Source organism: Melozone crissalis, unplaced genomic scaffold (assembly GCF_028551555.1).
Source record: "Melozone crissalis strain CALT ecotype California unplaced genomic scaffold, PUWL_Pcris_2 ptg000005l_1, whole genome shotgun sequence".
Lineage (NCBI taxonomy): Eukaryota > Metazoa > Chordata > Aves > Passeriformes > Passerellidae > Melozone > Melozone crissalis.
Window position 1 is genome coordinate 32,932,661 of NW_026535783.1, and position 11,757 is coordinate 32,944,417.

Consider the following 11,757-nt stretch of genomic DNA (forward strand, 5'->3'; position numbering starts at 1 on the left):
CAAGACAGGAAGAGCAGGCTACAACCCCAGAGTAAACAATAATTGGCATTGGCAAAGGTGAACAAAGGAGCCTTAGAAGCTCTTCAAAATACTGAGTACTACTCAACCCTAAGTTTATACTTAGGGTTCATCAAATGAGTTTTGTTTTTTGAAGCAGGCAGTCTTAAAAACATTAAATCACAACTCCAGACACTGAGGTTTCATAAAACATTTAAAAAGTTTATTTCTTAAGCCTACTGACTACTAAACAGTTGAACTACTGGATTTGAACCTACTAGACTACAGCAGAAAATTTGAGTGCAAAAGTTACAGAACACTAACAAGCAATGAGCTAAGAACATGCAGCACAAACAAAATTTAAGTCAGAGAGGCACTTACATTAACATTAAAAGATAAACTCATCACTCTTTGAACATCATAGCAGCCTGCTTGGAATTGCATTTGACTGAGCTTTGTTGCTGTGAATAATACAGCTCATGCACAGGTTTGGATGTATGTTTTGTAAATTTAAAGTATTCACTGAATACTACCAACATATATACACTCATATACATAGTTCCAGAAGATTCAAAAGCCCATGGCTTATTTCTGCTCATCCTTTGGAAGCGGTCTTCTGAAGAGCAGAATATGTGGTTCTGCGGAAAGAAAATTGAACAAAGTGTGAGTTTGTACAAATCTTGATTAAAGCGATTTCTGTAATCCTGAACAATAGTTGAGGCTTAGTTTCAAATAAATAATTAGAAAGTCTAAGTAGAGCCCCACGTGTAATATTAACAGACCAAGTACGCAGTACTTTTACAACAGTCAAATTTTTATTTTTATACCCAATGCTGGCAATATCATAAGTTTAAGAGCCTTACAGGAGGGAAATGATAGGAAAATCCAGAGTATTTTATAATGTCTCCTCACATTGGACTACTTAATAAACACTGTTACTGTAACTTTGACAAACTGCTGATACTGTCTGTTGGGCACATATCAAACACCAACAAAATCCACCTTGGCTAATACAGCCTGCTCACCTTATAATCAGTCTTCTTAATTTCAAATGCCTCCAAAAAAGTCTAAAATATCAAAGGTATCCAAATAAGGGAAACACTGGAAGGCAATGCTCATTTTATCACCTGATTCTTCAGAAACTTGGAACTTCATGCTGCTGCAGTTTATCAATCAACCTGTTACTTTTTAGTCAAGCTAATCAATGGCACAAGCCTGGAAGGGCTGATCCCATAATACCAACATCCTAGTTAGTAAGGGTCTTAGGCTTTCACACCCCATTAACTGAAATACTGATTTTTCAGGAGGCTCTACAACTAGAGTTAAAACTATCCTCTAGAATTTTCAGAGGATTAATACAGGACCTTGTCTACACGAGCATCTATTAAGTTGTTGTACAAAAAAGTAGGTGTCATAAAGTCAGTTTTATGACTTAAAGATATGCTGCTCTATTAAATTTGGTTCAGTCACTGCATACTCATGTTATTTAAGAGCTCACAAAAAGCCTGTTTCTATGGGCAGAGGCAGGAACATCTCCAGTCTGATATTTGACTTTTTCGTTTGCCTAATTCTGTTCAGATGTGCTCACCTGGCTCATGGATCATATAGTGAACCCAGCCAAGACTCTGCTGAACACCAAGTCGTCTCCACTCTTCTTCAGACATCAGATGAGATTTTGGCACTTGTTTTGAAAGTTCTCGTGGCAGCATCACATGTCTGTAGAGGTTTAATTATTAAACGCATACACAAAATACTATACACAAGAAAATTGGAAGAGACCTGCACTGACAGTTACCACGTTATGAACACTCACTTGGCCTATAAAAAAACGAAGAGTACTGAATTTTGGCATGAATTTGATTATGAAAGCCGTCCCAGAACCCAGTTTAAAATCACTTACGACTATTAAACGTTACATCTGTAAAGCAACTGCAAACTGGGAGCCAAACTGTCTTCTAGATGAGATTTAGACCCCTTCAGACTCCAATGACTATATACTCAGAGAAACATGCGCTTCTGGCAACAGGCCGATATATCAGCTACTTGAAAAATAAGAACTTTTGACTTCTAAAGTATTTGTAATACCGATTTCAAGTCTAGAAGAGTTAAACTTCAACAGTTCCCCGTCGGCAGGGGACGACGCTGCCCCATCCCAGGCTCTGCCACAACCCCTTCCCTGGAGTTGGCGCAGCGGGTATCGCCCCTCCGCCCTCACCCTGTGGCCAGGGCTTGTGGGGGCCGCTCACCGAGCGGTCTGCGCCAACCGGTAACAGCATTCGGTCACTCGTCCCCTTCGTCCAACCAGTCCAAAGCCACCCGGAAAGCCGCCACGGAGGGGTTCGGCACAGCCCCTTCCCGCTGGCCTTGCGCCCTCTCAGGCTCTATTCTGCCGGCGGAGCCGCGTCATTCCCTGAGAGCAGCCCGCACACCTCAACCGAGGCGCCTGCCCGGGCTGCCGGCCTACGGACCAGCTCCTCCTAACCGCTCCAGCTGGCCCTCACGCACCCTCCTACAGCTTCTTACCGGTACTCGTACTGCTCATCAGAGTACTTATCGGAATAGTAGATCTGCTTGTGGGCCATGGCGGGCGGCAGCGCAGGCTGGAGCAGCGGGACGAGCAGCGGCCTCAGATTACTCCCTCACGGACGCCTCGCGCACTAACTGCCCCCTTCCGCGCCCCGCACCGTTTGAATCGAGCGGCTCAACTCCCATTGGCTCTCGCCGGAGCCGGCCAATCGCGTGCCGCGCTGGCGCGCCCCACCCGAGCCCGCCGCCGCGTGACTCGCGCGCTCACCGCTCCCAACCAATCCCCGGCGGTTGCGGCGGGCGGGGGAGCGTTACGTAACAGGCGGTAGCGGTCGGGCTGACGGCGGCGCCGGCCGGAAGCGGGGAGGCGGGGCTAGCGGGGGAAGGGGCGTGGTTGATGGTTGGCCGGCGGTGGTCGGGGCAGCTGCGGCTGATGATTGGCCAGCGGCGGCCGGGGTGGGCGCGGCTGATTGGCCAGCGGCGGCCGGAGCAGGCGCGAGCCCTTTCAGCCTACGGCGGGGCGGCCGGGGTGGGGCCGCTGCGCCCACGTCGCACATGCGCAGCTCGACCCGCCGCTCTGCGCCATTGCTTTGCGCTGCTGCACTCGGCCCGGCCCGGCTCGGCTCAGCCTTCCCTTGCCGTGCCTTGCCGTGCCCTTCCCTTCCCGACTTGGCCGGGCTCGACTCGGCTCGGTCTAGTCCCCGGTGTACAGAGAGCCCGCTTATTTCAGAGTAGTGAAAAAGTCATGCTTTCGTCCTTTCAGCTGAGCGTCGTGTTCACTTTAAAATGGTGCTGTCCCCTCGCTGCCGGGTAGCTGCAGTAAGCCCGTGGTGTCCTGGGGCGCAGCTGTCGGGAATGGCTGCACCGTCAGTCCTATTTGGTCAGCGTGACCCAGATAAAACGCGGGGTGCAGGTGTGCCCAGAACTGCGGGCAGCATTTCAGTTCCAGCAGTTTCAGCATTAAGGATGTTACAAGCATCCTTAACCAGAGAAACAAACCATGGAATGCTTCCCTGGGAATGCGCGCGTAGCAGGCTGCCAGGGTTTGCTGGGAGGTGCTGTGGCTCCTCAGATAAGCCGTGCTACTTCTGCCCTGTGGGATGAGATAAGCACGGTGGGAGAGATAAGCCAGAAAGAGCGATCCCGCGGTCGCTTTCATAGAATTATGGAACCATGGAGTGGTTGGAAGGGGCCTGAAGGATCACGTCGTTCCAGGCACAAACCGTGGATACATAGGTACACCTTTCTCCAGGTCAGGTTGCTCAGGTTGAATACCTGGCTGTGAACACCCCCGGGATGGGGCACCCGCGGCTGGCCTGGGCAATCTCTTCAGGGCTTAACGCCCTTGCAGTAAAGAGTTTATTAATGTCTAAATTCCTCCCACTCTCCATGCCCCCTGCCCGTGGTTTCCTTTCCTTTCCTTTCCTTTCCTTTCCTTTCCTTTCCTTTCCTTTCCTTTCCTTTCCTTTCCTTTCCTTTCCTTTCCTTTCCTTTCCTTTCCTTTCCTTTCCTTTCCTTTTTCCTTTCTCCTTTCCTTTCTCCTTTCCTTGCCGGGCCTCTGCAGAAAAAAGGAGCTAAGTCTTTAAAAAAGTTTTTGCTTCCTTGGTGCTGCCAGAAACGTGGGTACTGCCCGTGGTTATGTAATGCATCTGTCTGAAAACAGTTCTGATGTAGGAAAAAAACCAAGCAAATCCATGTGATGCATGACTGCTGATACACATGCGTGGGTAATAGGTATGATTTTTTTAGTAGCATTGTTTCTACTGGCACTCCAGCTTGCCTTAAACAAAAAAAGTTTAAGCCAGTCTCACACCGTGCAACGATTAAAAGAAGTGCTTCTCATAATCTAGCAGTAATATTTTTCTCTTAATTTGACTGCATATTAGAGCTTGTTAGGCACAGGTCATTTACAGGAAAAATGAAGTCTCTGTTTTTGAACTGGTATAGCTGAATGTGTGAAATCTACATAACAAAGGAATTTATATTTCAGTATAATTGTAAAAGTACAAACCACCTGCAAGTTTTCTGAAGTTTTGGTTAGGTTATTCAAAATAGACAGGTTTGGAGTTTTTTAGTGTAATTTCAGGCAGCACAACTGTTATTTTTATATACTTGAGGCAGAATGTACACAATGATTTCTGTTAGGAATATCACTGTGTAATGATGAGGAAAAAAGACCAAACCACCATGATGGTGGATGAAGGACATTTCCTCTCTGTGTCTTCTTTTATAAGCGTTCTGCTTATCTCATGCACACTGAACGTGAGAGAAAATTGGTCTTTATGTAAGGCTGTGTGTAAGCCTTTCTCCTTTGAGTTTGTTCAGAAGTGAAAGGGGATATCATGCTCTTGACCAACCTGATAGAGAGCGAGGGAGAGAGCAGTTTTTGCAGAACTTCAGCAAGGCTTTTGGCTCCAGGCTCTACCTTGAAAGAGAAGCAGTTAATGTGTGGCCTGGGTGTGCAGACGGTGACCTCAGGTGAATGGCCAGGCCCAGAGGATGGTGACACATGACACAAGTCTATTTGGAGACCAGGAAGTGTCCCAGGGCTCAAAACTGGGCCTGAGCCCAGTTTTTAACGTCTTCATTAATGACTGCACGGTAGGGCAGAGTGTACTCTTGACAAGTTTGCAGGTGACACCTAACTGGGATGGGTAACTGAGAAACCACAGGGTTGTGCTGCCCAGTCAAGGAACTGCAGAAATAGGCTGAGAGGACCTTCATGAAGTTGAGGGGAACAGGTGGAACAAGGTGAAGAGCGAAGTCCCGCACCTGTGGAGGAACAACCATAGACATTAGGCACCAGTACACGGTGGGAACTCCCCAGCTGGAGATGTGTTTTTCAGAAAAGGAACCAGGGAATTCTGATGAGCCCTGATCTGAATGTGACCCAGCACGGTGTCCTTCCAGTAAGTATAGCTGGCAGTGCCCTGGGCTGCAGTAAGGCCAAGTGTTGCCAGCAGGTTGTGGGAGGTCATCCTGCCCCTCCATAGAGCACAAGTGAGGCCTCTGCTGGTGCCCAGCTTTGTGCTCCTGACCGCAAGCGAAAAGGAGCTGCTGGAGAGAGTTCAATGAAGGGCTACAAAGATGAAAACCTGTGTGTGAAAACCTGAAGGCAGGAAGCAAAGAAGACCAGAACCAGGTGGTGCCCACTGGCAGGCCCAGAGGCAGTGTGCACAAACTGAAACATGGGATGTTCCTTATGAACATCAGGAAGGCTTTTTTACTGTCAGGCAGATGGGACACTGGCACAGAGCTGCTGGAGTCTCCAGCTTTGGAGACCTTCCAAAGCCATCTGGACATGATTCTGAACAATGGGCTGTAAGTGGCCCTGCTTGAGCAGGGATGTCAGACCCCATGGCCTCCAGAGGTCCGGCCTCAGCCACGCTGTGTGGTACTGCGTGAAACAGGCGCTTCATCACTGTCTTCACGTTACTGTTACTCACAAAGGCTGTGTCAGTCACATTGCAAAGAAGGAAATAAACTGTTCTCTACAGTTTGGAGAGAACAAAAGTGCTTGAACTTTGTCAAGGCAGCTTTGTCTACACCTGAGGAAGCATTTCTTACCAGTACATAATTTTAATGTCTTAGAACATTTCCAGAAAAAAAATGCTTTCTGCAGTAATGTTTTAGGTCAAACTCATCCTGTCTCTTTCTTTGAGGCCTGCTTTCTATGTTTGTGTCAGTTATGCTTTCCCACTGCAACTTTTGCAAATACAGAGTGTACAACAAAAGTAATTTTTTTCTCTCCTGTGCTTTAGAATGACCTTTTAATTTTAATTGTTATATGTTTTCATATTTGAAGAAGTTAGTTTCTGGAATTAAGATTATCAAGTGGTGACTTGAATCCTCACTCCAAAGATTCTGAACCAGGTCGGAAGTGAGTGAGACCACAAATACCCATATTTATTAAAGCAAAAAGCTGCTCAGAAGCTTTATCATATACTTTTGCCTCAGCATGTTGAAGGCGTGTATTAAAGCATTTATGAAAGAAGTTTGCCATAGCACAGATTAAAAAGTATCCCACATAGCCTTGGGTTATAGGTTTGTTAGGATAAACGTGAGCGAGCTGTGCAACTGGAATGTAAGCTCCTGCTCAGAGACCTGTCTGATTAGGGCAGCAGCTGTGATTACATTGCTGTTGAAACACAAGATAAAGTGGCAGAACACAAAGAGAATATTCTTGAGCATCCCTCCCTCCTGTATGTGAGCAGCATGACTGTAGCATAGAGGCTCTTCAGAGCTAAAGATGGACTATGAACTTTTTTGTGGGGGGTGATTTTGTGTATCTAGAGAGGAACAGGTTTAAATCCTCTGTGTAACCTGTTTGCTTGTTACTAAGGCCATCCACAGAGATCGGTGGGTAGTGTTGCAATGAAGGGCCCATGTAAGGCCTTCATGTTACATGACGGGCACCTTAACTATTGCATATGGAAAGTTCAGGATGTAAGTTATGGTATATGGAAATATTTTCTGTACTTTTTGTCAGAAGGGGGAGATAAAAACATTCCTATCTGTGTTGTGCATAGCAGTCTCTAATTAAAAGTCTCTGCAGCTTTTCCTGTTTAGTTCTGTGAGATATTTTAAAAAAGAAAAGTTTTATGCACTTTTACTGTGCTTCAGTTTTCAAACATGTCCTTATAAAACACTAATGTCAGATGCTTGAAAGTATTTTTCTGAATAGAATAGCAAGATCAGAGTGAAGGAACCTTTTGTACTCTCTTCATGAGTCATAATCATATACACAGCTAATAACTTGGGAGTAATTTGAATGTGAATCACATTCATAGCACATATAGATGAACTATTATGTATGGTTTTATATTTTCAATGTTTCTTATGGAAGCAAGGTGTACACAGTTGTAATTCTCATTAGTTTTGATCCTCAACTAGCTTTTGAACCTATTGGCTCAAACTTAAGACAAATGCTGATAAATTATTGCAGATTTCATGACAACAGGCAGGCAAATTGAGCGGAAGAACTCTGGTGGGGCATGATGTTACAAATAAAACTGCACCTTACTAGACAGAGAATCTAGTAGAGACGGGACAAAAAGCTTTGCATAAATGCTTCCAGGGTAAATATCTTTTTGCGTTTGGTGTACATGCCTTCTGAGACTGCAGAGCCACAAACCATGAGTCCATAGAAAACAAATCTCACTTAATTCTTATACTCAGTAAGGTAACTTTCTATTTTTGCTTTTATTTGATGGCTTTATATGATGTTTGTCTAGTATTCAGCAACACCAGTTGTCCCCAAAGCACTCTCAGGCTGATTATATGTGTAGTTTTAACAATATTTGTCTCTGAAGGTTTGATCTGCAGAATTTATCTCAATTTAGATAGTTAAATTTGGATTTACTGCCTTACTTAATTTGAAGGACTTTATCATAAAGTGTTTAGTTGTGTGCTAATTAACATTCCCTTAGTAGATGCAGAAGATGAATTATTTTTGTTTTGATCTGCACAAAATTGTGGAGAGACTAAAGAATGATGCTATGGTTTGATGATAGTATTGTTTGATTTTGGTACTCAGCCCTGGTGAGGCCACACCTTGAATTGTGTGTTCAGCTCTGAGCAAGAAGGATATTGATGTGCTGGAGCATGTTCAGGGAAGGACAGTGGAGCTGATGAAGGGACTGAAGCACAAGTCCTGTGAGGAGCAGCTGAGGGAGCTGGGGGTGTTTAGCCTGGAGGTTCAGGGGAGGCCTTATCCTTCTCTTGTTGACTGTGAATAAAACAATGTAAATGTTGAAAATAATCCAGTTGAATTGCTGAGGGTTGTCCTCTGAGAGAGGATAAACTCCCTTGAAAAATAGAGCCAATTTTGATGCATGCTCCATGCTGTTCCTATGCTGGTTCAAGAATTGCATTTTGAAGGTCTTCTTGAATAGATTATTGAATAAATTATTCCCAAGTCATAGAAGTGCCCAGCTTGCAGGATAAATATAGAAATACAGAATGTCTGTGGTCCATTCAGATCATTGCAGAGGTTGGAGGCTATTGTTGATCTGTGTCATTTCATTGAGATTTAATTCTCTCACTCTGCTTTTATGGATCTCATTGCAGAAGTAGTGATAAGAACCTGCTCAGCCCTGGCAGACAGGGATGGGGGGCAGAACAGACCCCTGCAGTCCAGGAGGAAGCAGTCAATGGCCTGCTGTGCCCCTTGGACACTCACAGTGGATGGGACTGGATGGGATTCTCCAAGCACTGAGGGAAGGGAGGAGGAGCTCACCCAGCCTCTCACCATCATTTACCTTCTGTCCTGGTTAACCAGGGAGGCCCCAGACACCTGGAGGGTGGTCAGTGTGATGCCCATCTGCAGGAAGGGTTGGAAGTAGGATCCAGGGAATACAGGCCAGGGAAGGTTATGAAACAGATTATCTTGAGTGCCATCACACAGCACATAGAGGAGAGCTAGGGGATCGGGCCCACCCAGGGTAGGTTTATGAAAGGTAAGTCCTGTTTGACCAACCTCATCTCCTTTTATGACCAGGTGACCTGCCCAGTGGATAAGGGAAAGCTGTGGATGTTGTCTACCGGGCTTCAGCAAAGCCTTTGATACTGTCTCCCAGAACATTCTCCAGGAGAACCTGGCAGCCACAGCTTGGACAAGGGCTCTGTTTGCTGAGTTAAAGCAAAGACTGAACCCAGAGAATGGTGGTGAATGGAGTAACACCCAGCTGGTGGCCTGTCACTTAGTGGGGTTCTCCAGTTCTCAGTATTGGTGCATCTCCATTTTAACATCTTTATCAATGATCTGGATGGGGAGATTGAATGCACCCTTGGTAAGTTTTTGATGACACCAAGGTGGGCAGGTAAGTTGATCTTCTGGAGGGTAGGAAGGCTCTGCAGAGAGATCTGGATAGGCTGGATTGATAGGCAGAGGCCAATTCCATGAGGTTCAGTGAGGTGAAGTGATGGGTCCTTGTGTCACAGCTCGAGGCAGTGCTATTGGCTGGGGTCAGAGTGCAAAGCAGCTCGCTGGAAAAGGATGTGGGGGTACTGGTTGACAGTGGCTGAACATGAGCCAGCTGTGCCCAGGCTGTCAAGAAGGCCAATGGCATCCTGGCCTGTATCAGCAGTAGTGTGACCAGCAGGACCAGGGTGGTGATTGTCCCCTGTACTCAGCACTGGTGAGGCTGCACCTTGAACTGTATGTTCATTCCTAGGCCCCTCACGGCAAGAAGGATATTGAGGTGCTGGAGGATGTTCAGGGAAGGACAGTGGAGCTGATAAAGGGACTGAAGCACAAGTGAGGAGCAGCTGAGGGAACTGCGGGTGTTTAACCTGGAGGTTCAGGGAAGGCCTTATCCTTCTCTGGAACTGCCTGACAGGAGGGTGTAGCTAGCTCAGGGTCAGCCTCTCCTCCCAGGCAACCAGTCACAGGACAAGAGCACATAGGCTCCAAGTGTGCCCAGGGAGATTCATGTTGGACATCAGTAAGAATTTCTTCATGAAAAGGGCTATTAAGCCATTGGAATGCTCTGCCCAGGAGTGAATTGTTGACAGCAAAAATCACGGACAAAGACTCTCTAACTAGTTAAAGTTAGAAAGTGGTATGTTTATTGTGACAGTGGGCGACATGGGCGGGGGAGAGGTGGGCTTGTTCCCAAAAGGCGGGACCCCGCCACACAAAGATTTTTGCCTACTATTTATTTCCCAAAATAATACATATTCATAACCCCAGCACCTCCCATCCCCGCTTTGTGTTAGAATGAGGTTATTAGTCCTTTGTGCATGTGCAGTTCTTCTCTTGAATTGGGTCGGTGGTCTCGGATTTGGTCCCAGATTCAGTCCCACCCAGTGGGACTGGGGATGAAGTCAGGAATGTCTTTGTCAGGTCTCCGTAACCCTCTGGCCCAATCAAAGGCCCTTTGCTTTGTGATGGATTAACACAGAGTCCAGGTGCTGGGCATTGTTCTGCTGGTTTCTATATACGTTCCTATAGAAGGATGCTCCGCTTCCTTCTATAAATAGGCTCATAATATAACAATTAGTTTCAACTTAAGCATCTAATAATCATTAACTTATCATTGGTGTATCTAACTTCAGTATGAATTGGTTCTAACCCTCAGCTAAAATCTTAAATTTTAAAAATCATAATTCAGGGAGGTCATGAAGTCAGCAACCCTGGAGCTGTTTGAGAAGGAACTGGACATGGTGCTTCGTTCTGTGGTTTAGTTGACAACATTGGCTTCTGTCAAAGGTCAGATTCAATGATCTTGAAAGTCTTTTCCAGCCTTAATGGTTCTATGATTCAATTCCCCTGTTAAACAAAATCAATAATGCAGAATTTAGCAGATGATTTCCATAGCAACCAATGCTCATAAAACACATTCAGGATGATACTGTATAATAACTGGAGAATCAAGCAGAAGAAGATTCTGTCAGATGAGGATGAGGCACAGTCCTGCTCAGATTTTTCATGGAGGTTGCATGGAGGGCACCATGACAGTGTCTTGGGGTGGATCTAGGGTAAAGAATCTGTAGTGGAGAGTTCTTCAGTTACTGGATATTTTTCATACAGTGTTTAAATACTTTAAGTAAGGTTTTATTTAAACTGGAATATGTCAGTGCTAGACCTGAAAAAATATACTTTCAGCCGAACTTATCTTTGCAGCTTTCTCAAGTGGTTACCTTTTGTAATGGCACAGTGTAAGAGTTGGAAGAGTATTGTGATGATGCATTCCTAGTTTAGTCTAGATTCTTGAGGGATTTCTTTGCCCATATGGATTCTTGCTTCATGAATGTTTAGGTCGTCTTTGGGCCAAATGTGTTCTCTCCACAGTATCTTGTTGCAAGGGGTTCCATGGCTGAAAAACAAGTTCCTTTATGAGAAGAGGTATTTTTTTATTTATGTTAAATCTGCCACATGCTAGGTTTTACATTGAAAAAGCCTGTGAATATTTATTCATTGTCCCAGATGTTTGTAGTTCCAAGAGATAGGGTATATATCCTACAGGATTATAGGCTGGGATTTTGATTTTGTATTGATATTTCCCCACCTCCCTTACATAAATATAGCTCATCGACTTCTGTGACATTACTCAAATGTTTAAAATATATCACTTATAAATTTTGTAGATACACAGGAGTAAAAGAGAGTGTATGTGAACTGAAAATACATCTGTTTGCAAGTATTATAAAGGTCACCTTAAGTGTTGTTTAGTTGAAGTGGTAAAAGATGACAAAATACAAATGAAATCAAGTGTAATCTGAGTAAACCAT

At 45.1% G+C, this 11,757-nt stretch overlaps 1 protein-coding gene across 1 annotated transcript; it reads right to left on the reverse strand.

Annotated features, from left to right (window-relative positions):
* Positions 1-340: 340 nt before the first annotated feature.
* Positions 341-2,702, reverse strand: CKS2 (CDC28 protein kinase regulatory subunit 2). The gene is made up of 3 exons (XM_054287497.1): positions 2,521-2,702; positions 1,586-1,713; positions 341-635 (listed from the first exon to the last, which is right to left on the reverse strand). The coding sequence occupies exons 1-3, from the start codon at positions 2,577-2,579 to the stop codon at positions 583-585; spliced, it is 240 nt and encodes a 79-aa protein (XP_054143472.1). The 5' UTR covers positions 2,580-2,702; the 3' UTR covers positions 341-582.
* Between the last annotated feature and the right edge of the window lie 9,055 nt (positions 2,703-11,757).

Bases quoted from the DNA above. Each gene is read 5' to 3' on its own strand.
- CKS2 (XM_054287497.1), bottom strand. From the start codon at position 2,579: ATGGCCCACAAGCAGATCTACTATTCCGATAAGTACTCTGATGAGCAG. The intron at 1,714-2,520 runs GTAAGAAGCTGT...AAACCTCTACAG, and splicing joins GATGAGCAGTACGAGTACCG to ACATGTGATGCTGCCACGAG. The intron at 636-1,585 runs GTGAGCACATCT...TTCTTTCCGCAG, and splicing joins CTATATGATCCATGAGCCAG to AACCACATATTCTGCTCTTC.